The 25,184-nt window shown below is 45.7% G+C and overlaps 1 protein-coding gene and 1 long non-coding RNA gene across 4 annotated transcripts; one reads left to right on the forward strand and one right to left on the reverse strand.

Annotated features, from left to right (window-relative positions):
• Positions 1-619: 619 nt before the first annotated feature.
• LOC125324228 lies at positions 620-4,342 on the reverse strand. Of its 2 annotated transcripts, none has more exons than XR_007202876.1 (2): positions 3,606-4,342; positions 620-711 (listed from the first exon to the last, which is right to left on the reverse strand). It is a non-coding gene; the product is annotated as an uncharacterized LOC125324228 (long non-coding RNA). The 2 variants fall into 2 exon arrangements; XR_007202875.1 differs by having other exon boundaries at positions 3,328-4,342.
• Positions 4,343-4,539: 197 nt separating this feature from the next.
• UGP2 (UDP-glucose pyrophosphorylase 2) lies at positions 4,540-25,183 on the forward strand. Of its 2 annotated transcripts, none has more exons than XM_048299908.1 (10): positions 4,540-4,575; positions 10,697-10,824; positions 11,368-11,475; positions 18,359-18,544; positions 20,009-20,142; positions 20,778-21,075; positions 22,033-22,230; positions 22,414-22,656; positions 23,084-23,188; positions 24,097-25,183. In XM_048299908.1, exons 2-10 carry the CDS (start codon positions 10,711-10,713, stop codon positions 24,202-24,204), a joined length of 1,494 nt encoding a protein of 497 aa, XP_048155865.1. In that variant the 5' UTR covers positions 4,540-4,575; positions 10,697-10,710; the 3' UTR covers positions 24,205-25,183. The 2 variants fall into 2 exon arrangements, with proteins under 2 accessions (XP_048155865.1, XP_048155863.1); XM_048299906.1 differs by lacking the exon at positions 4,540-4,575 and adding an exon at positions 4,944-5,149.
• The last annotated feature ends 1 nt before the right edge of the window (position 25,184 follows it).

Here is a 25,184-nt window from a genome sequence, read left to right on the forward strand (position 1 = left end):
TTTTCTGTGAAAAACCAGTACAAAGACTTCCAGCACGCAGAGAAGCAGCAGGCAGGACAGGACCTATAGAAACCCTGCCTTCCTCCCTGGCTGTCTTCCCCCCAGCACCCCCAGACCAGAGAGGGCTGCGTTGTTCCCAACACCCCCTCCCAGCCCCGCGCTGTTTGTGTGCCGGCGTGGCGCCAGGCGCTGCAAAATTCCTGCAAGAAGGGAGGTAAAAATAGACCCTGAATTATTCCAGACCTTTTTTCCAGTCTATCTGTGGGCGAAATAACCCCCATTCCCTTGTGAGGCCTGAGCAGCTCCAGCCATTCCCAGCACCACCGAACCCCCACCAAACCGGGAGACCCTGCCCTTGCAGCCTCTGTTGTGCTCCTCGATGGATAAGTTACTATTCAAGAATGCTGCATCTCCAAGGGGGAGCACCCATAACCTGTAGATGGTCCCCGCTGAGGTTGTTAACAGGAGATTTTTTAGGTGCAACCAGGCTTATTTCTGATTCAGCTGTGGCTTTCAGCTGTTGCCCCAAAGGTGTGCTGTGTGTCCTTGCTTTAAACATGGAAAAGAGAGGAGAGACAGAGAGACAGCGAGAAAAAGGCATAGAATTGGAGATATTACCTTAATTTAAGAATTTAATTTTATTTTGTTCCAGCATTGAAGCAGGTGGAGTTGAACAATGGCTGTGTGAGCACGGCAAGGGCAGGGAGGACTCTGTTTAAAAAAAAAAAAAAAGAAGAAAAAAAAAAGTGGATTGTTATACCTTTTTAAACACTTGGGAAGGATTTCAGAAGAAGGCAGGCACAGGTTTCTGCACCCCACGTTGAAGCCCTGGGGTATCACAGACTGGTGCCGCAGGGATATTTTTTAACGATGCACTTTGAAACCTGTGATCTGTTTGGTGCTATTAAACTCGTTAATGCTTTACGTCCTCCCCAGCTGATGGCCGAGCACGGATTGCTTGAACTCGGCTGCTCCCCAGCCCACAGGGGCAGCTGGAAGGAGAAGAGGGAGTGGGAGCGATGGTGCTCGCTGATGAGCCTCCGCTCGTCTGGGAAATACTGCAAATGGGTGTTGGTCAGGAAACAAAGCTCCTGAGCAACCGGGAATGCGTCGGGCGGCTGCTGCACTCGCTGGGCAAACAGGAGGCGGCGGAGCTCAGGTGCACCGTGGCCCGTGTGCCCCACCCAAGGGGGCCCAGAGGTGGCCTTTTACAGCTGCCAGTCACTCACTGTCTTTTTCGGCCAAAATTCAGATTTAAAAAAGAAAAAATGGAAAGAAAAATGACAATATATAACTATATATATTATACAGGTTTTACAGACTGTGTAAATACATACATCCATAATATAAATGTATATAAATATATTAAAAATATATAAATCTATAAGTAATAAATATTTATATTATATACACGCACAGACATCCTTGGGGATCCATGTGTGCATCATGCCTACTTTGCTGGATGCCTGGATGCATCTGGAATTATATGCATGTAATATAAATTCCTGGACTTATATTGTAGATAAAGTTGTAAATATGTATTTATATAATATAGAAAAATATATGTATATAATAGACATAAGAGATAGAAATCATTTATACATATTATATATATGCATATTATTACATATTTATTATTACACATATACATGTCACAATATTGTATATTATGTATATGTACTATGTACTGATATCATATGTGTATTATACATACATGTCTATTTATAGTATATATTACTATTAAATATATATAATTGACAAAGAAATGGCCATAAAGCAGTTGTGTTACTATTTATACTATCTGGACATCAACAACAAATTTTTTTTAATTCTTCCCTAGACAGTAAATTAAAATGTTCACACCTTGGCTTTCCAACTGCCTCACAACCATACTTCCTTGGCATTTGCACTGTCTTTTCCCCATAAACACCCAGATTTTCATTATCTGCTGACCCTGCTCAGCTCAAACAAGTCAGTTCATAGGTAATAAATGAAGTGGATGAAAAACAGAGGAGAGAGGAAAAATAAATGTCCTCAGTGGGAAACTTAATGAGAGCTAAGGAAGAAATAAATGAGATGAAAGGGTGATGCTGGGTATTCAGAAGGGCTTTACGACCTCCCCTTGTCACCGGCCACTTGCAAGCCAGGAATGAGCCCATCCAAAAGACAACTCTCCCAGCCAAAAACTGCCAGTGCTGAGCCAAAACTGGAATGGGGAGAAGGGTTCAAGTAAGGGGGGGGGACAGGACCAGTACTTTTGGCAGCATCTTACACTGGTGTAAGCTTCTCAGTTGATGAAACCAAAGGAAATCACAACTAATGCATTTATTTATTTAATTTACGAGGCTTATTTATGAGGCAGCTTATTTATGAGGCATAAAACCAGGCAGTAGTTTGGGTTCGGTGCCTCTATCCCATTGTTCCTTTGTGATGCAGCCCCATGTTCCTGGAAGATGCTGAATGCCCTGGCTGAGGTGGTGACATCATGCACAGGGGAAGCAAAAGCTTCTTTTTCATTTGGGGCATTTAGACCTCTCTTTGGTGTTCCTGTGTCTACTTAACCCGAAATGCTGGTGCAGGTGGATGGGCTGCCAGGACACTGCTCCCTGCACATCCCCGGCTGGCATTTCGGGAGCAGCACCAGGAGGCTGCACGAGCAGCTTGCTCGTGTCCTGTGAGATAAACCTCTCCCTGAGTTTAATCGAGCTCAAGAGCTTTACCAAACTTTGCTGGTTTTGGACGGATTGGTTCTGGTTACCCCCACCCTCAGTGACACTGACTGACACCATCAGTGCTCAGTCTTGACTGTTCCCCTCCTTCCATAAAACGCAGTGAAGGAGGGAGGGCTTTCCCCTGGTTCCACCACAGTGAGACAGGTCACTGGAATTAGTTTTATTGCTGGCAGATAAAAAGTTCTCTCTGCTCATTACCCTGTAAGTTATGCCTTATGCACCCCTTAATGCAAGTGGGGCTGCTCTTGCATTTGAGGTAACAGCAAGGTCCCATCACTGTCTAGAGAAAAGGATCAGGATTTTGCTGAAGTTCTGGAGTGAATCCAGGACTTTTTCCTGGTGGATTCGGGGCAGAAAGAGGACCATCTTCCCTGATGTCAAGAAGGTAGAATGCAGTGAGCCCTGTACTGTCTAGTAGTACAAAATGAAAAGGGATGCTCCCAGGTCCAGTGGATTGGGATGTAAAATTCACAGGGTCTTTGCATTTTTGGTTTTCTTAAAAGCCAAGAAACTGGCAGATGCAGAGGTGAGCCATCCCACCCCCAAATGGACTGGCTCATCCTGGGGGTTGCCTGGTTTATCCCAGAGAACTTACAGGGAGCTTCAGCCAGCAGAGATGAAGACCACCCTGCCCATCTCAGGCAAGGCTGCACCCATCTACCCCTTGAAACTGGAATTCAGCAGCACCCTGCCAATTCCCACACCTCTCTCCTCATGGTAACAGGGCACTGGTGTGGTCTGCAGTTTGACTCTCTGTGGATATAAGGATTCAGTGATGTATTACATATGATTTTACATACAAGCATATATTGAAAGGCCATATAGAGCTGATTTTAGAAAAATGAGAAGGTAAAAACCAGGGTGGTGATTTACCTGGAGGGTGCTGGGGGTATTTATGGCATGCAGGGGGTTTCTACCATAACTGGGTGTCACCACAGTGCAGAGGGAAGCCAAAGCACTGCTGGGAAGTGTCTGCAGACAAAATTAGGGAAAATATTTGACAAAGAGGGAAATCACAGCCTAGCTCAGGAGCGACGCTTGGCCCCTGGCACCTGTGTGCTTGCCAGGGGCGCTGCACCAGCACGGCACCTCCCCAGCACTGAATGTGGCCGTGAACCCGGGATGGAAAGCCACGGGTGGAGATGCTTTAACTCATGGTACACTCCAAAATCAGATATACTTAACAGAATCACAGAATCAATCAGGTTGGAAAAGACCTCTGAGGTCATCGAGTCCAACCCGTGACCCAACACCGCGGTGTCAGTCAGACCCCGGCACTGAGTGAGTGCCACGTCCGGTCTTCCCTCAGACACCTCCAGGGGCGGTGACTCCACCACCTCCCTGGGCAGCCCATTCCAATGTCAAACCACGCTTTCTGTGAAGAAATTCTTCCTAATGCCCAACCTACACCTCCTCTGGCGCAGCTCGAGGCCATATCCTCTCATCCTGCCGCTGTTTGCCTGGGAGAAGAGGCCGAGTCCCACCCGGCTACAGCCTCCTGTCAGGGAGTTGTGGAGCGAGAAGTTCCCCCGGAGCCTCCTTCTCTGCGCCCGAAGCACGCTCAGCCGCCGCTCAAGGGCGCGCCCCGGGCCCTCCGCCGGCCCCGCGTCCCGCCGTTCCCGCCCCGCTCCCGCCCCGTTCCCGCCCCGCTCCCGCCCCGCTTCCCGCGCCCGCCGCTCGCGGCCGGGGGGGCTCCCGGGCCCCGCCCACTTCCGGCGGCGGCGCGCGCGAGGGGCCCGCCGGGATGGGCGCGGGCCCCGCCCCCGCCGCGGGGGGAGGGGGTGGGCGGGGGCGCGCGCGGCACGCGGGTCCCCGCCCCCCGCCCGCGGTGCCGCAGGACGAGGTGGGTTCGGCGCGGCCGCCGCCGGCACCGCCCGGCCCGGGCGGGGGGGGGGCCCCGCGGCGCGGCGCGGCCCGGGGCGGAGGTGGGACGGGGCCGCCCCCGGACTGGCGGCCGCGCGGGGCGGGCGGAGCGCGGGGCGGCCGCGCCGGCCCGGCCCGGCCCGGCCTGTCCCGTCCCGTCCCATCGCGTCCCGGAGCGGGGAGGAGCCGCGCCGGGAGCTCCCCGGGGAGGCGGGCGGCCCGGCCCGGCGGGGAGGGGAGGGGAGGGTCGGGGGTGGCGAAACCCGGGGCGCGGCGGGTCCGCCTCTTCCATTGATGAAATTTAAATTGCTCGGGGTTCGCCGCCCGCCCGCCGGCCCGGGAGGGACTGCTCGGCGGAGGGGCAGCGCGGCGGGCGGGCGGGAGCTGCCAGCGAGGCCGGGGTCGCCGCCTCTCCCGTCGCAGCCTCCGCAGGGGCGGCAGCCGCGCTCCGGTCCTTCGCTGCCCGCCGCGGGGCGGAACCCCCCGAGCGGGGCACTCTGTGTTTACCCAAGTGTTTATTTATTAAAGCGCGAAAATGTCGGCTCTCGTGAAAGGTAAGGTGACGCGCTTTGTTTTTCTCGGCTCCTCCGCCGTGCGTACGCGGGGCTGCGCTGTGTTTTGGGTCCGCGCTCCCGGTGGCTCGGGGGTAGCAGCTGGGCTGCGATGTGCCCGGGCTGCCCCGGAGCCCTGTCCGTGATCCGGCGGCGGGGCCGGCCGGGCTCGGCTCTGCCCGGCCCGGTTCGGCTCTGCGGGCGCACGGCGGGACCGGGCGGCGGGGCTGCGCCCAGCGCTGTGCACGGACAGGGGCTGGGGGATCCTGCGGGACCTCGCCAGCACAAATCTGCCCTCTCCGCTAAGCCATCTGGTAAAGTTGCGGGAGGATGGATTCCGAGGTCGAACGTCTTCGCTTTTTTCTTTTTTTTTTCTTTCTCTTCTTTTCTTCTTCTTTTTTGGGTGTTGTGTTTTTTTCGTGTGGTTTTTTTTTTTTTTTTTTTGGTTTTTTTTTTTTTTTTGAGGCTTGAGTGTGTTTTGGCGTTTTCTGATCCCGGTAGGCTCCGGCGCTCTCCTTTACTCTCCGCATGTGTGAGCGTTTGTGTGTACGTGGTCTGAGTTTCGGATTCTCTGCAAAACAGGGAACCAGCCCACAAGAGGTCATTTTGGGAAGAAAAATTACTTTGGTGCATTGCCGTTGCAGTTTTCTTTCCCTGTTTTCCGATATTCCTAATGGTGCGGGTGTGCTTTTTGTATAGGGTTCCTTAATATAAATCCACTCAGGCCTATCAACAAATGTAATGCTGCCTGCAGAAGGAACACGAGTAGGTCGTTTGCTATACAAACTTGGGTATTGCAGGCAACTGAAGGCCTTGGCAGCCTTTGGGAAATCACTGTCCCTCACACAGTGGATGTCCAGGACTGGACAATGCTGGCTGTGTAAAGGCATCACCTGTCTACAAATGTCCCGTGACACCTGGGCAGGAACCAGGCGGCTGGAGGAAGAAGGTGTTTCCAGCATGTTGCTCAACCAGCCACTCTGAAAGTTACCAAGATAAGCCCTTGTGAAATTTATTAGGAAAATATATTGGCAATTGTTCTTTTAAAATGGAATTGGCTTATCTCTCTCTGTTGAAGGTAGCCATCTTGCAGAGAAGTGCTGTTATTTCTGAAACTGAAGGCTGTAGAAACCTATGTGAAGGTCATAATTGGTTTTTAAAATACTACCAGAGATTTGACAATCCTGAAAGCCTTAAAAAAACCCCCAAAAACCATCCGCCGTTTAGATACTCTTTTGTCAGGCCAGTAGTACTGAAACGTATTGTCATGTCAAGTGATATTTTAGCATGAGGATCATCTGCTAAACCAGGAAATTCAGCTGTGTCTGACTGTAACACCTAAACTCTTGGTGTGTGCAGCTGGCAAGAACAGCTTCCTGGGTTGCAAATTTCTCAGTTAGCTCAGGCTAACGTGCTCATCCATCAGGAAGAGTCAGAGCATAAAGATTTCACTTCACGGATGCTTCAGTCCGATGCGTGTTGGCAAATTTTGCCTCTAGTAGTAGGAAAATGTTTGTAGAGGCTGAGTGGGTATGTTCACTTCTAAAATTCAAAGTAGTATTCGTTAGCATTGTGCATTATAGTGTGGATATTTAAAGAGACTTTTATCCCTGCCAGAGATAAAAATTGCCTTGAACTTTAAGAGGAACTGCTGGAAGTTAAGGCATTCACTCTGTACCCTGAGCACAGAGTTCAAGGGTAGAGCATTTAAAGTTTAGCTACATGTTGTAACTTACTGGCCGCCCTTCTAGGTTTTTATGCATTAGTCTGGCTCCAGGGAGACCTAAATAATTTTCTGCTGTAGGTCTTTCTGTATACTTACTTGGATTGCAAAAGTAATCACGATCCATAGCCCTCAGCCCTAGAGATTCCCTACTTTTTCATGAGAGAAGTTCTTGCTTGGCTTGTCCCACAACTCCCTCCTGTGCTGCCTCCTTGTACACTGAGTACCAAGGCAGTAAACTTCTCTTCTGAGTGGATTAATGAACAAAATTAATCTTAACATTTTCTCTGCTTTTAATGTAGAATAAGAGGAAGGACAGCAGAAAGGAAATACGTGCAAGTCCCTAAGTAAGAGTTCTCCACTGTTCTGTTCTTGTGCAGTTTTCCTGAGGAGATCTGCCCCTTACATTGTTTCTGGTAGTGTACAAAGTCCTCCTTTCTATTAGCTTGCTCTGATATATCACATTTTGCTTTTTCACATGTCAGCTATAAAATTAGGCATCATAAACCTGCCAATACTTTTCCGTGTGCTGTAGCTTGTGCTGTGAGGGCAGGGGCCAGGTTAGCAGTCAGAGCAGAGCACAAAAGCCTGTTAGAAATAACAGTGGGTGGGGGCAGGAGGGTTGGAGTGAAATTCTCTACGCCTCAAACACCAGCATGAACTTGACTGAAGTGCCGTCCTGTCTCTGCTACTTGGGAGAACACTTTCTACCAAAGACATTAAAGTAAGATACCCTCTGTGGTCATTTTTGCAAAGCCCAGTGTTCTCTGAAGTCTCAACTATTTAGTCATGCTCTTCTGGTCTGTGCTCATTTCCTGTGTGGGCAGGTCCCCAAAGTGTCTTCCACTACCTTATCCCACCCTTTTTCTTACGTCTGATGAGCGTTCAAGAGCACTGGTTTCATAAAAGTGGGTTTAGGCTGAAATATGAGGCACTGGTTGTGAAATAGCTTGGAAGAGGCATTTCTTTTTAAAAATAATTTGGGATTTTATGGCCCTGTGTGTCCTTGGAAATATCTTCCTGCAATTATCCAGCACCCCAGCCTCCCACGTGATTTTTAGAGGCACAGTAACTACTTTTCATTACGGCTGTAGGAAATTTTAGTTGCCTGCAGGAAAGAACTGCTTTCAGATATGCAGTTGCACTCGCCTTTCAACTTCCTTGTTGCTGCTAGGTTGAAAAGGGAAATCAATCTTCACCCAGGCTGTTAAATTCAGCTGTAGTTTGTGTTGAAGGACTGCAGTTGTCTTTCTGCCAGCCATAGGCTGAGATGTGTAATACCAGCTCCTTCCCAAAAACTCTGAGGGGCAGCAGGAACAACTGGTGCTGTGTTCACTCGTATCATGGACCGATACTGCTTTGGGGAGACACTAGAGAGTGCAGGCCAGGTCCTGGTGGTCATCCCTCAAGATACGTGCTCAAAGCCTCTGCCTCTCAGTGGCATGTTAAGAGCAGAAGAGCTTTCACTTGCTGTTTCTCTTGATTCTTAGTTACAGTATTCACATTCTTACCTATGCAGAATAGATACTTTTCTTGCACCAGACATGTTTTTACCGACTCCAGCCGTGTTCTTCCTCTCTCTTTCCCCGAAATAATAATAATTGGGCTAATAGCACTAACAATGCTCTTCCCAAGCAACCGTGACCTGACACATTGGGTCTGGATGCGGCCGAGGGGTTGCAGTAGTTGTTAAATGGGAAGCCTAAATACCCCCTGTTGCTGATGAAGGGTACGGCACTGGCAGCTTTGGCAGGCTGAGGTTCGGCAAGAGCTGTCCCATCCAGCTGCTGCTCTGTGTGCCTGATGTTGGAAGAAGCAACAGGTCTGCTTTGCTTTCCTGCGAGGGTATTGGTGATCAAATGTGTTTAGCATTTGCACATTCAGTTTATGGAGAATTTTAGAGTATTACAGAAAAAAACCCAAACCCCTAAACTAGGACATTGCCATATATTTGCTTTTATGATGCCTTTTTTTCTCGATTTGTTTGTGGTGTTACTTAGTCTCTTAAGTGCCTTTTTTTCTGGTAGATACAAGTCTTTTGGCTAATAAGAGCAGAACAAGCATTTCCTACTTACATGGCAGTCCGGGGAAGCTGGCTGTGCCTCCCTCAGCCCCAGCGTGCTCCACAGCACAGCTGAAGGTCTCTGCTGAGACTCGGGATGTGCAGAGTTCCTCAGAGATGTGTTGCATCACACGGGGAGGTTCAGATGTTTTACAGGCCGGCGAGCGGTGAGAAATGGCCACTGTTGTTGCTGTAACAGAAGGGGGCTATTATAACACGTTGCAGGGAGGATTAGAAACATGTGAAAGCATCTCCTCGCAGTTGTTTCGGAATGCATCACCCCAAAGGGCGGGAATGAAAGGAGTATTTGTAGCAGTTTGGGATTAAGCATGAAGCTGGTACAGACCTCCTTGTTTTTCTGTAGGAAGAAGTGCTTCCTGGTGGAGAGCTGTCTGTGTTGTCACACATTTGACCCGGAAAGATACGCCTAACAGGCTTTCAACTCTTACCTGCTTTTACTACTAAATGAAGCATTTGATTTAAAAAAGGACCTATTGTTCAGTGTACTGTTCATCTTGAGCTGGTGTTTTCCCGTGTTGCACCACACATACTATGTGCACTGCAGCACTTGTCTGTCTTTTTTTTTTTTTTTTTTCCTCTCTCCCTCCCCTACCTGCAAAACAGTGCAGTCAGGAAAATGGCTTCTGTGGGCTTCAAAGCAAGGATTAGATACTGTCACTGAGGCTGAGGCTGTGGAATACTTTGCTTAGAAAAATAAAATAAAATCAAAATTGCATTGAAATGAACCGTCTTTGGCTTTCTTAGACATTCTCAATAGAAGAGCCTTTTAATACATGTTCTCAGTAAGTAGACTTTAAATGCAGGTTCCTCTTCTAGCAATGTTTTCTGTCAGTGTCACTCTGTTCACTTGTAAAGTTCCCTCCTGTCCCTTTTTTGCACTAGTATTAAGGGTGTTTCTAAAATCCAGCTATATTTGGCAATACATCACTCTATGTGTTACGGGGAAGTGATCACTTAAGGGATTTAGCAGAAATTAAATTAACTGAGGTCTTCAGAGAACATACTCAGAATGTCTTTTGAGAATACACTCACTTCCAATGCTTTCTGTTGGAAAATACAGTCGTGTTCTCTCCTGGTTCTTTCTGCAGGGTGGACTTTATAGAATATTTGTGTATTTACTCTTTTTCACGTTTGTGGAGTTTATCACTTTCAAAAACAAAACAAATGCTGAAGTGATAGACAGCCCAATTTTCTAGGTTGCTTAGTAACTGAAATGCATGCTGTAGTGTGAAAATACTCATGACAAAGTAAGGGAATGTTTACTGGAACAAACAGAAGATCCTGTGAAAGTGCACTGTATAAATAATTAAAGCATATGTTTTTATTTGCTTGTGGAACAGAAGGATACCTTCAATCACAATGTTCTACATAACTTTTCACTAAGAAAATTCTTCTTTTTCACACTTCTACTTGCTAAAGTGTGTTGATGCAGTAGGATGTGATTTCTCTAGCAAAAAAGTGCAGTGCTGCAGATTTTCGGATACTTCGTGAGATGGACCATTGGCCCTTTGGGGTTCTTTTGAGTTTTGAAAGAAGGGCCATTATTCTTTGGGTCCAGTTTAAGATCTGTTCCCAAGTAACTAGGAACAAAAACTTTTGATTCCTGGAATGCTAGTATGGTGATAAGACTAGATTTTATGAGTTTATCACTCTTAAAGAAAATTGAAGGCTATTTGTAGTCTAAATAAGCTAGTTGTTTTGGTTTTTTTTTTTTTTCCTAATTTTTTTTTTTCTTAAATTCAAGATTTCAGCAAAGCAATGTCTCAAGCTGGCTCCTCACAGTTTCAGGAAGTCATTCGGCAAGAGCTGGAGTATTCAATGAAAGTAGAACTTGATAAGATACTTGCAACCGCACATTCAAATGAGATAGAGGTAAGGAGCACGGAGTGGGAGCTACTCAGAGCATGAGAAATGGGATGCAGCACATTGAGGCAAATCTCAGACAAGAAGATAAATCACGGATTTCCAGGTCTTTATTTTTGGGATGTGCTCTGATCCTGTGTGGAAGAGTAGGCTGGATACAATGTCAGTTAGGAGACTTTCAGTTCCCTCTAGACTGGGTGACGGAGTTATTAAGTGTTTAATCATCTTTAGTTATTAAAGGTTCTGTGTAATCTTCACTGGATTACAGAAAGGGAGGGTAAAGCTGTTTTCTTAAATGTGGGGCCAAATTGTAATGGTTATGATTTTGACAAAAGACTTGTATAGGTATCCAAGTTGGTTTTGTACTCTTGAGTTTTAGTGAAAATGAGCTTTTGGTAACTTCTGGAGTTTTACCTAAAGTTTAGCATGTCTGTTTCAGTGCTAATGAAATTACTCTCATGAGTAGACTGTACCTCAATTTGTAGAAATGCTTCTGTGATTGAGTAGGTGTGCATTAAATACCAGCATTAACTAATGTATTTCTTTTTGTAGCACACTAAAAAGGACCTGGAAGGATTTAAGAAGCTGTTTCATAGATTCCTACAAGAAAAGGGACCATCTGTGGACTGGGGGAAGATTCAGAGACCTCCAGAAGATTCTGTAAGTTGTGGTTAAGTGACAGTTTGTAAGGAACGTAAAACTGGTAATTGCTACTTAAGTCAAATGATGTATTCACCCATCAAATGGGTCTATCTGCCATGGTTCTGTAAAACCATGTAGGACAACACTTTGGGTTCTAACTGAGAAATAATTATTTGTTGACATATGTTGTATGTGTTCCTGAACATCAGGTTCTGCTTACCATATGTGTCAAGTTTTTGTATTATTTTGTTAGCAGCTCTGGGAGCAGGGAAACAAAATGGGACAGATGCCACCTCACCATCTGGTACCTTCTCTGGAGTAAACTTGTGTTAGAGGGGAAGTGGGGAGGACCCTTGTTGTTCCCATTTCCCTCCTGCCCATGGAAGAAGGTTGCATGTCTCAGATGAGACTGTTTCCAGTGATCCTTTATGTTTAATAATTTGAAAGGGACATATGGCAAGTGTGCTGGGTAATAGAGCTCATTTAGCAACTTCTGTAACCTGCAGCAGCTCAGCAAAAGTGAGGGATCTGAAACAAGGAGTTGACTGTGGGGAGTTATGGAGCCTGATTTTTCTAATGTTGTCTGTGTTGTTGTAACTTACAACCTGTAATTTGAGCTGCTGCTGAAAAAGCACTATGTATGTTTTCAGCACTGTTTAGTACTGAAATAAATACTTCCTATTAAACCTAACCTCATTTTATTGATTCATCAGTGGCCTTAGGCTGTCCTTTGACTCTTGTGTAACTAATGGCGTAGTTGTGCTACAGATTCTTGCTTTTCCCAGCGTAGTGATCTTGGCATATTGCAGGAGTTCTGTGGGCTCCCAGGCCTGTGGTTTCTCTGAGGCTCTCTGTGTGCCTCAATCGAGGCTCTGTTTCCCATGAAAGGCAGGCTGTCCAGTTACTTCCAGAACAGATGCAGGGCTGCTCTATAAAGCGTTGAAGAATGATGCTGTTTTAGAGCAAGTCTAGGGTTTTTCCAAGGTTGAGTGTTTTCTTTTAACTTTAAAAACTTGTGATGTCTCTCTTTTCTGTACTGTAACACTGAATGAAGTGTTGCTTTGGGGGAGAGAAGTCTGCCCTCAACGAAGAGGCCAGGGTGAGAAATTGGAGTTCTAGATAAGGTGACTTACAAGGAAGGCTGAAGAAAAGGGGATTTCTTTCAGTGTAGGGGGGCTGAGACTCAGGGGGGGCGATAGGTCTTTTAAATATGTAAGAAGGTAGTTAGGACAATCAAAGGAATAAACTGTTCCCTGTGCCAAGAGAAGGCCTGGGATTAAATTACAGAAATTTGATGAGAGTGAATGGCTGCTTTGTGGAGAAGAAGAGCTGTTGTCTAATTTTCAAGTTTTGTTCACCTTCAGTGGAAAAACTTATAAGTTCTATAAAGGCCTGAAAGTACCCAGGTAGGACATCTGGAGCAGATGTCAACCTGGGGGTTGTGGTAAGGCTCTGAAATAGACCGGGGGTTTATTCCCAGGCATGGCAAGCTGCTAAAAAAAGACCTAAGAGAAAGGTCTAACTTAAGGTCACAGAGGGTTGAATGGAGAAGGGCAGAGTTCGAAAGAGTATCTCTCTTTTTCCTTACGGCCTGTACTGCTCATTCTGATGTGTGGCCCTGTGCTATGTAGCAACTTTTGATGAGAGACAGAAAGGTAAGAATTCTGTGAAATCAGGTCAGTTCTGGTCTGATGAGATGCATACATGATCTGAAATGAAATTTTGTTTCCTACCATGAGCTCTAAATCAAGTAATCATGCTTGATAAGTGCCACAGAAGAGAGCTACAGCAAAATATCTGCAAACAAACTTCCTTCCATGCCTTCTTCGTTGTGTAGTAAATACCCCTTTCTTTAGGGATACTTGGGCTTCCTGATCTGACAGGAGGTGGTTTAAGCACTTAGGAAAACTGAGAGCAAGGTTAAATTTCTTGATTATTTTTTTCTTTTCTCCTTTTTGCTGACCATAATAGTTCCATCTCTCTATCCTGTTGTATCCACCCCTTCCTTTTTAATATGTCAGTCGTGTCAGGGACATACTCTGCAAAATGAAAGGGGTTTCACAGAAGACACATTTCAAGGGGCCTTATCCCAAATTGTTCTTTGCTGAGGAGTGTGACTTGTGGAATTATTAAATTAAAGCTGATTTCCTAAAGACCAGAATTTCAGAATTACTAGTCTAGCTAATATGGGTAAGAACAGTATGAGCTTTTAGAAGGCTTAAAGGGGGATAACTTTTGAAGGGCTGCAGTACTGAGTTCTTTGGGACAGGTATCCATCTGTGAACGCATATTTTGTTTGAGTGCTTCTGCTCAGCTCCAAGTGAGTTTTCTTTTCTTAGCTGTAAAACCTCAGAGCATATTCTCCTCCTGTTCTTGTTAAAACAGCATGAAGGTTGGTATAGAAGACTTATTTTCTGGTAATCTTGTAAATGATTTATAACTGCCTGTAGGGATGACCTTGTTTTTTGAGGTGGTGGGATGCTTGTATGCTGGAGAATCTCACACTACAAGGATCGTGGCCTAGAAAGCACCAAATTCTCTGCAGCGTGAGTTTATTTGCCTGTGATTGTTTTGGAGAATTGCTTTGCTGCTGGGAATTCTGGCAAGTATAATCTTCAGCTGATCCCTAGAAGAGCAAAAAGCATATGTTGAGGTATCTATGTGCCTGTGTGTGTATAAACACACAGACATACGTGTGTTTCTGTAAACAGAGGCTCACAAAAAATCTGCCAGAGTGTAGGTTTGTTGCTTTCTTATTTATTTAGCAGCTTAAAAAAGTTCATGAATAGTTCATTGGATTTATAGGCTTTGTCTTTTAGGTGGGAAAGAGTGTTTCAGGCTTTTGCCCAGTGCTAAGGGACTGTGCTGTGCAGAAGCAGAATTTCTGTCAGACTTCTGCAGGTCATCTAATGTGTTATCTGTTGTATTTGTTCTCTTAATGTAGCTTCTGCTTCTTCCTGAAGACAAGTAAAAGCTCCTGTCAGTAAATTGAAACACAAATTATTGCTCTGTATTATTCCTCTGTTTTTCTCTGCAATGGGAGATTTCTTCCCTGACCTCCATGTTTTCAGTGTAACAACTTATACTGATGACAGTAACAGAAGATTGAACCCATTTCACACTATATTGGTAAACCTCTGACTTGTTTTTTCCTTCCAGATGCTTTGCTTTCATATGTCCAAAGGCTTACAGTGATAGCTCGCATAGTTAGGACCCATTACTGTTACAGTCTCCAGAGAAGAAAGCACACTGAGAGTGCCAGTTAACAGGGAGAGGAGGTAAAGAATGTGGACATGGCAAGTGTAACTTAATCCCCTCGATGTAGATTACAGCGATCTGTTTGTTTGAATTGGAAGCAATAGCAAAGTCCTGCTGGGAGGCCTCTGAGAGAACTGCAGTGATCAAGTTAACCTCAGAACAGCAATGCAAAACCTCATCTGGGATGTAAAGAGAGCATCCGAAGCAATGTGAGTGTGAAAGGAGCTTGTCTGTTAGAGCCTTTGTTTTTTTCTTCCCCAGTGGTTGCAGTCTTGTCTGCAGCTCAGTTTGTCACCTCAGTGAACTATATCATGAAGGAAAAGAATGAGTGTTATGCCCTTACTCAAAAGCAAAACATCTTCCTAATCTTCAACTCTGGAAACAGGTTTTAAGGGTTCATAGAATCATAGAATGGTTTGGAAGGGACCTTAAAAATCTTGTTCCAACCCCCTGCCATGGGCAGGGACACCTTCCACTAGACCAGCTTGCTCCAAGCCCTGTCCAACCTGGCCTTGAACACCTCCAGGGATGGGGCAGCCACAGCTTCTCTGGCTGACCTGTTCCTCTGCTTTACCACCCTCAGAGTAAAGAACTTCGTTCTAAGATCTGATATAAATTTCTCCTCTTGTAGTTTGAAACTATTCCCCTTGTCCTCTCCCTATCAGCCTGTGTAAGAAGTCCCTCTTCCTCTGTAAGCCCCCTCTAGGTGCTGGAAGGTCTCCCCAAAGCCTCTTCTTCTCCAGGCTGACCACCCCCAGCTCTCTCACCCTGACCTCACAGGAGGGGTGCTCTCTCTCTGATCACCTTCGTGGCTCTCCTCTGCACTGCTCTAACGGGTCCACAGATTTCCTGTGCTGAGGACTCCAGATCTGGGTGCAGCACTGCAGGTGGGGTCTCACGAGGGCAGAGACCTCTTCCTTTGGTGCTATTCCTAGAACTGTCCCTTGGTGCTGAGTAAATATTTCCTTGAACTGTAAGTACATGTTAACTAATAGGGGCGTCCTCCTTTCCGGTCTACCCCCGATGACAGCCCTGATGCTCATTTGTCTTGTCTCTGACAAACTCTTGCAAGCCTCCTTGCAGTAGGAGTAGGCCTCTGGAATCTGTTAGTCAAACTCCCAACGTTGTCTCATCCAGACTGTTCCGAGAAATCACTTCTGTGACATTGGCTGCAAAACAAAAGAAGCTGCATATGTCTGTCAGAACAGTCCCAAACCAGGGCTGCCAGACGTGTCTCAAGCAAGTAACACTGCAGCCATACATCTGTAAGATGTCATTCTTGCCCCTGTTTTTTCCTGAAGAATTTCCCCATCAGAACTTACTTGTCAAGCCCACTGTTCCAAACCCTTAGAATTTATAACTGTGGAGCACTTCTCCAGTTGTGTGTACGCTTGTATGTGATGAGGTAGTTTTGCATATTAGTGCCTGCACATGGCTGGAACTGTAGGATTGACAGCATTGGCATCCAGCAGTCCTGGTGCTGCAACGTTCCTGCTGGAACTTGACTTTTTGACATTTGTTATTCTCTGAATTAAAGACCCTTCAAGTCCTTCCCGAGGCTTTATTGCCAAGCTGATGTTTCCAATGCCTGTGCCAGAAGAAACTGAAATATTTAGTGAGGCTGAGTCATAGATTTTCTGTTGTGAACTGATGCAATATCCAGTGAACTGAGCCCTTGGTGGAACTGTTTCCTTCTTCAGGACTTTGAGCTTTCTGCAAAGCTGGTTTCAGGCATGATAGTGAAAGCATCAAAAGGTAGTTGGCACTTTAGCAAAAGCAAATGATTTTTGAGGCAGTTTGGCCCTGAACTGAGTGTCAGACCTTCTGCTCTTTGTGAGTGATGCAAGAAGAACATAGTGAGACTTGAAAGTTGAGACAATTTTTTTGGATGTTCAGACAGTGTCAGAACATCATGGATGTGACTCACATCCCACCCAGCTAAAGCTCAAGATGAAATGTTTTTAATCCATGTGCAGTCTAATGCAGGATGTTATTGACCTTGGAGTGGATGGCAGGCAGTAAATCTGGGTGTAAATCTCTGCAGGTCCTGCTGGTAGCAGAATGTTCATTGAGTTTCTTGATGGACCTTCAAGACATTAAACCCAGGATTTATCATCTCGTTGCTGATGAGAGCGCAGTTGTTTTTCAGGGCGTTTCACCCTGAACGCAATCTCTGTTGCTGACAAAGCACAGCAAGAGTCTGCTTTTTGTGCACTTCTTCTTCCTGAAAAGTTCCTGGAACTTTGGGAGGAAGCTCCTGCCTATGTCCTCATGAAATGGCAGTGATTGTAGTGCTGCTTTCTGTCTGAGCCACAAGAGCTCCACATGGAGTCATCTTATCTTGAACTACATCCTGTAAGCTTTCCAGATCCCATAGGAAATTCTGCGCATTTCCCTAATGTGAGGGATCTGCCCTAATTGCTGCCAGTGGTGTCCTGGAATGCTGGAATTGCACAAGCTGTCCTCCCTACCCCCGCACATCCCAGTAAGAAATAGGACTCTTGTTCCAGTGCAGTGTGAATTTCCTTTTGAACCCCAGCCCTTGCCCAAAGCAAACACAGCTCTGAAAACTCCTCTGTATGTATTTGTTTTTGGAAACCAGCTGTGGATCTTACACACCCCTTATCAGAATTAAAATCATTTTCTAGCAGCTAGAATGCTACAGCACTGGAACACCATGGCTTTCCTTCAAAAGAAAAATCTCTAGAAGGGCAGGCTAAAGGATAATGGTATTGATTCTGCTCTAACAGTTTTGGCATGATTCTTACTGTGGCATTGTAACCATTATTTCTTTGACTTATGTGCTTTGAATTTGGGGACAGCAGTACCTAATGTGAGGCACACTGTCATTATGAGCCTGATTTTGCTCTCCATCACTAGCCCCACAGGTAGCCCAAACTCTGTTCTTAAACCTGTAGGAAACAGCTGTCAGTGAGGTAGAAGACTTCCTGTAAGGTTTATTGTGAGCTGGATGAACACATCCTGAAAACAGCAGAATAACAACTAGGAACTTTCCTCCACTCTGTATCATGCTGTCGGGAGAAATGAATTGTATCAGAATGGTGGTTAGAATAAGAATCAGTTTAGACTGAGTTAAAGAACCAACATTTTGCCAAGGATGTTGCCTTTGACAACCTCAGAGCTAAAAAAAACCAAAAGAAAATCTATGAGTTTAAAGTTTAAGCTGCTCAGAGAAGGAAAGTTCTATGCCTTGCATGTAGAGCCTGGTTCTTACATTGTGGCCTGACTGAAGGTGGGGAGGGGCCATCTTATGGGCCAGCAAGTTAGATGGCTCCCAAGGAAACCCCCTCCCCTTCTGCAGGGCAGGAACAGGGTTGTGACAAGTGGCATAACTGGCCTGACTTCTCTGAATGACGCTAATGGTGACTGGTGTCACAAAGTCTCTAGAACCTCCTGAGAAAAGAGGTTATTGTAGTAACAAACCGGGTTATTTGTATCATAACAAATCAATTATTGTAGACTCATTTTGCAGATGTTCTTTAGTGTCATAAAGCATATGAATAATTGTGGGTTTTATCGCCAGATTTTAAGTTTTGAAAGTTTTTAGGAGAAAGCAATTTCTTTCCGCGTATCTGACTGCTGGTTTTTTTGGGTTCTTTTTTTTGTTCGTTTGTTTTCCCAGATCCAGCCCTATGAGAAGATCAAGGCCAGAGGCCTGCCTGATAACATTGCTTCTGTCTTGAACAAGCTGGTGGTTGTGAAGCTCAATGGTGGCTTGGGCACAAGCATGGGCTGTAAAGGCCCCAAGAGCCTCATCGGGGTGCGGAACGAGAACACCTTCCTGGACCTGACTGTGCAGCAGATTGAGGTAACCTTTGATGAGCTTTTCTCGCTGCGTTGGAGGAAGCAACACACACTGAGCTGCTCCTGCATGACTTGTTAAGAGGGATCAAGTGGAGGCTTGCCAAAAGGAAGAGGAGAGGGAGACGAGGTCTGGTCACAGTGCTGGGGTGAAGCAGAGAATTCCTTTGGGAAGAATAGACACGAAAGGGATGATGCAGTCAGCGACTGAACTCTGTGTCTCCCACATGTATTAGCACAAGTGTGATCCAGCCTGTGCACACCAGCCCTGGATGGGGGGATTGTGTCCAGGAACACAAGCAGTCACACTGTAGAGCTTGTCTGGCCTGGGTAACTCCTGGGCTTGTTTCTTGACTCCTCCAGCTGCAAGTTCATCTTTTCAAAAAAGGGTTTTTTTAATGTGCATTAGAACAAAGCTTTTCACAGCAGCTCCAAGTTCCTTGATGAATTTAAACTCTTGTGCTGGAAGAGATTGCTGGCATTTTCCTCTGAATAAAGAAGAGCAAAAGAAAGTAACAGCTGCTGGTGTTGGGAGAGGACATTTCAGCTTATGTTTTTAATGCTGAATGTTCATCTTACAGCAGATAATGAAGACAGTTATTAGAGTAGGAAGTGGGGTGTGCCTGGCCCATGGTTTCTGGAGTGCCAACAATTTTTGCCTCAGTGTGGTGATGTTTGGAGTGACTCTCCCATGTGTGCTAGATGGTTCTATGGAAAACTCAAATTTAAATCCAACTGATGCAGCCCTTTCTCCAAAGCATCACTGTGGAAATCTCTGACTCCACCAAAGTGTAATGATCCCAAACGCTCCAGCAGATGAGGGTGAGCTGATACACAAAGCTTAAACCTCACTCAAGTGTCTTTTTTTTTTTTTTTTTTCCCCCTGCACATTCTATTTTTGGTGGAACACTGCTATGATCTCTGATTTTTTTTTTGCCTTTGGATGTGGAAATGCTCTTGTGTATTTCAGGTCCATTCTATAGATTCCCAAACAATTAACATGGTGATGTTTCATTTATTGTGTGCTCTTGATACAACTGTCCATCTCTCAGCCTGCCAAGAAGGCTTGGAAGTGCTTCCTGTGCAGAGACAGTGTGGAAATGTCACCTTGACAGGCTGCAACAATTTGATGGAAAACATGCCTTTTGTAATCATAAGTAGCTGTAACTTAAAATGATCATTTAGTGGCATCATGGTTTCAGATTTTAGATATCAAGGCAGGTTTAAAAACGAAGGTTCACTAATTAAAGATAGATTAATTAATGTGGGTCTTATCTTTACTACTAACAGGGATTTATTTTCCTTTACCTGATATATTATCCTTTCTGTCAGCATAAGTGCATCTCTTTTTTTCTCTCACCCATTCATTATTTCCAGTCTGTTTTACCTAATTTCTTTCTCCCAAAATCTCAGGTGTCAGGAGTTAAAGCTAATAATACATGCTGAATTTACCATTTATTTCCCATCTCAGCATTTAAACAAATCCTACAACACTGATGTCCCTCTGGTTCTCATGAATTCCTTCAACACAGACGATGACACAAAGAAAATCCTGCAGAAATACAGTCACAGCCGTGTGAAGATATATACTTTTAATCAAAGCAGGTATCAAAAGACTTCTCCACTTGGGGTAGAAAGAAAAACTAGCTTGTTTCTCCATATTCCGAATGGGGTGGACTTCAGTTTGAGGTGCTGGGGTAGCAACAGTGTCTTCTGTACCCGTGTTTGGTCTCTTTTGGGCCTCGTGGAGAGACTGAAACATCAGGGTCTTTGGTAGAGTCAAGGGCAATGTATTAAAATTGAGGGGGGGGTCTGTGGGCCCCAGTTTCTAAGGAATGTACAAATAGTGGTGTACTGGATGCTGGCCACTTGATTCCTGAATTTGCTTTTAGTGTCCTTGGGCTCTGGAGGGAGACAGACCATGGTTCTTTACGAAGAACAAACTCTAATCCAGTTGGCTGCTGGGGTTAGAGGTGTGTTTGATATGCTGTGAACCTGCCTGTCAGAAGAAAGTTGGTTTGCAGTGTGGTCTGAGAACTGCGGCTTTAAATCCCTGAGTAGATAGATTGCATTCTGTAGCTTCTCAGTGACAGCTCAGAATTTGGATGGGTCTTCCAGTTCAGAGTACTCAGGAAAAGCATGCTTCCAAAAACCCATGGAGTTGCACCTTTCTGTAGCATTTTTTTCTTTGTGCTAGTCTGACACTGGTGAGAATGTAACAAGACCTATTGTCCTCACAGGTATCCCAGAATTAACAAGGAAACTCTGCTGCCAATAGCCAAGGATGTCTCTTACTCAGGAGAGAACACAGAGTGCTGGTACCCTCCAGGCCATGGAGACATCTACGCCAGCTTCTACAACTCTGGTCTGCTGGACAACCTCATTGCAGAGGGGAAGGAATATATTTTTGTGTCCAATATAGATAATCTGGGTGCCACTGTGGACCTTTACATTCTTAACCACCTTATGAACCCACCCAATGGAAAACGCTGTGAGTTCGTCATGGAAGTCACAAACAAAACCCGGGCGGATGTGAAGGTAAAGGGAGATGGGTGAAAGTCTGAGTGTGTTGGTGGCCATCTCCAGCCTCCTCTGAATCCATGGATTCAGACATGCATCCAGTCTCCTCATAGCTATTTTAGGCACCATTTAACACATCAGCTGGGATCTAATTTGAGATGCAGAAAATCAGCAAATTTAGGAAGTTCTAATTCATGGAACAGATTTGGTCTGTGTTCTGGGCAGCAGCAGACAAGGACAGTCTGGGCTGGACTGGAAGCACGAGTGATTTGTGGGGGGTGCCGGTCACAACCTCTGCACCTTCTCCAAAAACTGTCACGTGCACAGGGGCAGAAGCTTCAGTTGTGTCTCACAGAAAACTGCCTAAGCCACTTCCCAACCCTGCATTGCACAGCTCTGTGTGGCACAGCTGCCCATCTGCTCCTGCCCTAACCCCTGGCTTTGTGCAAAGTCCAGGAGTGACATTTCTCAGAGGTTTATGACATGTATCAAATACTTGTAGCCTGCAGTAATTTGTCCTGCAACTGTGCTCTGCCTCTCTTCTTTCATATGTGAAAATGTAGATTTGGATTTTCTCTGTATTCATTAGGGAAGCTCTGACTTAGCCCTACAAAAGCACAGCAATGCACTCTAAGAGTACTTAGATTTAATTTAGCTTTTGCTCCATCATCTAACAAAGTACTGCTGACGGTGATTTTTGATAACAGCAGCATTTGCAAGATATTCTCAACAACTTTCATTAAAGGAATTAACTGTCTCGGAGAGCTGAAATATGATCATTGGATGGTTCTGAGTGTACTTATTTAAACATGCTCCTCTATAATTAGTAACCTGGTAGCTGGTTACTAAAAACAAGAAAGGTGTTTTCTCTGGGTTTCTCTGGCCACCAGACCAAGTGCATCTGCCTGTGTTGAGGAGAGGATTTCTCTGGCTTCTCACGAACAGGGCTTAAAACCTCTCATTTGCCCCTTGCAGGGTGGCACGCTGACGCAGTACGAGAATAAGCTGAGGCTGGTGGAGATAGCTCAGGTCCCAAAAGCACATGTGGATGAATTCAAGTCTGTGTCAAAATTCAAAATATTCAATACCAACAATTTGTGGATTGCTCTGTCTGCAATTAAAAGGCTGCAAGAGAAAAATGCCATTGACATGGAGATCATTGTTAACCCAAAGGTAATCAGCTGGCAGGGGTTTCGAGGACACTGACCCAAACAAACTGTTTGTTTCTGGGTGGGTAACAGGCACTGCTGCTTCACAGAGCCGGTCTGGGGGTGAGGGCAGAGCTCTGACTGATGCTGGGCTCCAGTTCTGAGTGCCAGGACCTGCTCCATGTGTTACCTGGGTTTTCTGTTCCAGACTCTGGATGGAGGCTTGAATGTTATCCAGCTGGAGACTGCAGTTGGTGCTGCTATCAAGAGTTTTGAGAACTCTCTGGGGATAAACGTACCTCGAAGTCGTTTCCTGCCTGTGAAGACCACCTCGGATCTCTTGCTCGTGATGTCGAATTTGTACAGCCTTAACGCAGGGTCTCTAACGATGAGCGAGAAGCGCGAATTCCCAACAGTGCCTCTTGTCAAACTGGGAAGCTCCTTCACAAAGGTAAACTCCTGTCACGACACCTCGTGTTCACCTCTTTGAATAAAGATGCAGTTCATAGCAATAAATTACTGGAAAGTGAGGTTTGCTTTATCTACCTCTGCCCCCCTGGGCCTTCCCTTTTGCTCTTTGTAAAGCCTGTGAGAATACAAATATTTACTGTTGGGTGCTCCTATACCCCTCGGCTGAGCAATGGGAGGTGGGCTGGCTGTGTGTGCTCCCCAGAGCTCGCCCAGCGCTGGTGGGCAACCCCCCTGCTGTTCCTCACACTTGTTTCTGATGGAAATCACAATTACAAAGTAGCAACTTTTGTATTGATTCAGATGTAGGTTATAGGAAAGGCTCCTGCAGAGTATTCAAGAGGCCCTCACGGTTGTCTTAATCCACAGATGGCTTTAAAACTGTCTCTATTATTTCCTCTTTCCAAAAGGTTCAGGATTACCTGCGGAGGTTTGAAAGTATTCCAGATATGCTGGAGCTGGATCATCTCACGGTTTCAGGTGATGTTACATTTGGGAAGAATGTTTCATTAAAGGTGAGTGTGCAGTGGGGATGCTGCTTCTTGGCTGTTGATCCTGAATTGATCCTCTGCCTGTACACAGAGGCCATAGGAAAACTCCTGGGAATTGGGTAACTGGCCCAAAGATGGCAGAGGCCATGGCTGGACAGTGACCCTTGTGGTGGTGTGCAAGATGTTGCTGCCAGAGCTGCTGCTCTGTGCAGGCCCAGGCAGAGAGGTTTATTTATGGACCTTGAAAGCACCACAGACCTCACATCTCTGTTCAAACACTGCTGCCACCTCTGTCCTTTGGCTCAGTCCTACCTCCCTTCCCAGGCTGGCCTTACCACCCCTTTTCGGGCCCTTTTGCATCATTTTGGGGTTCTCAATTTATTAGTAAATGATAGAGCTGAGCAAGTTAGTTTCTCCCTCAAATTCTTCCTTAGGATCTTGCCAGTCCTGGCAGCACCTACTGTTCTCTAAGGCAATTCAGCAGGTGCCAGGGGTGAAGGTGGGGCTGCAATCACCTGGCACAGGCTTGGGCTCCAGGCTCTGAGCTGGCCCTCTGTCCCTCCTGTTCAACTGGAACAGGAGCCTTCTTGGGACACACCTGGGGATGGGGGTAACATTTTTCCACTTCAAGGCAAGTAGACGTGACAAGAGCCCTTAGAGCAAGCATGCCTTCAAAGAAGTTACCAGTTTACTTGTAGGCTGATGGGATCTAGTATGGTAATGATAAAGGTTCCAGTGCTGCTTGTTTAAAACCTTTGTTCTGGGGAGGAAAAACCCCCAAAGGTCCATGCAGAAACAATACAACTAAATGCATTCAGGCTCTGGCTGTGGTACAGCTGACACCTGACTGCTCCTCCAGACAACCTCTTCCCTCCTTCCACGTCAACAGGTAACAGGTTTCTGAACACTTGCTTTCTTTTCTGTAACCCCAGGGAACAGTCATCATCATTGCAAACCATGGTGACAGGATTGACATCCCAGCTGGAGCTCTACTAGAGAACAAAATCGTATCTGGCAACCTACGGATCCTGGACCACTGAGTCGAGGAGAGGGTACGGTCAGGGCTGGGGCTGCTGTGCCAAACCAGCCTCGTCGTGGAAGAACCTTTTAAGCATTAGAAATCTAAGTACACAGAGGGCCTATGCTTTGTCATCTTCACAGTACCCTGCAGTATTAATTTAAAATTAATTTCTCTTGCTTATCTTTAAGCAGCCACATAAGCGCCATGGATGTGCGTAAGTAATGCTTCAGTCCTTAAAGAGATTCTGTAACTCAGTTAATATAACCTTGAAGTGCAATACTGTTTGTCTTGCGGGAAGATGGACAGATCTTCTTTGATAAGAAGTTCAGAGGCTTGCCTCAACCATGCAGTAGTTTTGAATTGCTTGTAACTGCAGAAATAAAGCTGTGAAGCAATACATGTGGGACAACATGGTTGGCAACTCCTGTGACGTTTTAGGAAGGCACAGTTGAAAACCAAAAGTTTCACTACTGCTAAATAGGCTCTTAAAACCCTGTATTTCATGTGCTCACAACCTGTAGCCCTCTTCAACCGCCCCCCAAACTACAAGTGGGATGTCCTATCCCAGTTGTATGTCGAGGTACTGGGGTAAGGCTGTCAATACCTCCATTTCCGTATCGTGACAGTGGGAATCATCCGTGTTCCAAACTTGCCCAAAGAATCCAATACTTGAGAAAAATGCCTCAGTAGCCACGTGTGGTGTTTGCTTTCTCACATCCCATTAAGACTGGATCTCCTGTTAATATCTTAATCCTTGATCTGCCCTCTTTTTTTCAATAAATGGATCACGTTGACTACACCTATGTTCATATTGTCACAGCCATGTATGTTAATTTATCTTCTCTTGAGTTTCTAAATTTGTACAGGAATCGAAATCCCTGTCCTGATCACTATTGATTTCTTAATGTTTCTCTTGTATTTACATGCAGACAACTTTATTTTATAAGCTTAGTATAACACTGGTATGTATCATTAAAGAAGTTGGTCTTTAAAAACAAC

Source organism: Corvus hawaiiensis, chromosome 3, assembly GCF_020740725.1.
Source record: "Corvus hawaiiensis isolate bCorHaw1 chromosome 3, bCorHaw1.pri.cur, whole genome shotgun sequence".
Lineage (NCBI taxonomy): Eukaryota > Metazoa > Chordata > Aves > Passeriformes > Corvidae > Corvus > Corvus hawaiiensis.

Coding starts and splice junctions, on each gene's coding strand:
- UGP2 (XM_048299906.1), top strand. Junction 10,825..11,367: donor CACATTCAAATGAGATAGAG/GTAAGGAGCACG, acceptor TTCTTTTTGTAG/CACACTAAAAAGGACCTGGA. Junction 18,545..20,008: donor TGACTGTGCAGCAGATTGAG/GTAACCTTTGAT, acceptor TTCCCATCTCAG/CATTTAAACAAATCCTACAA.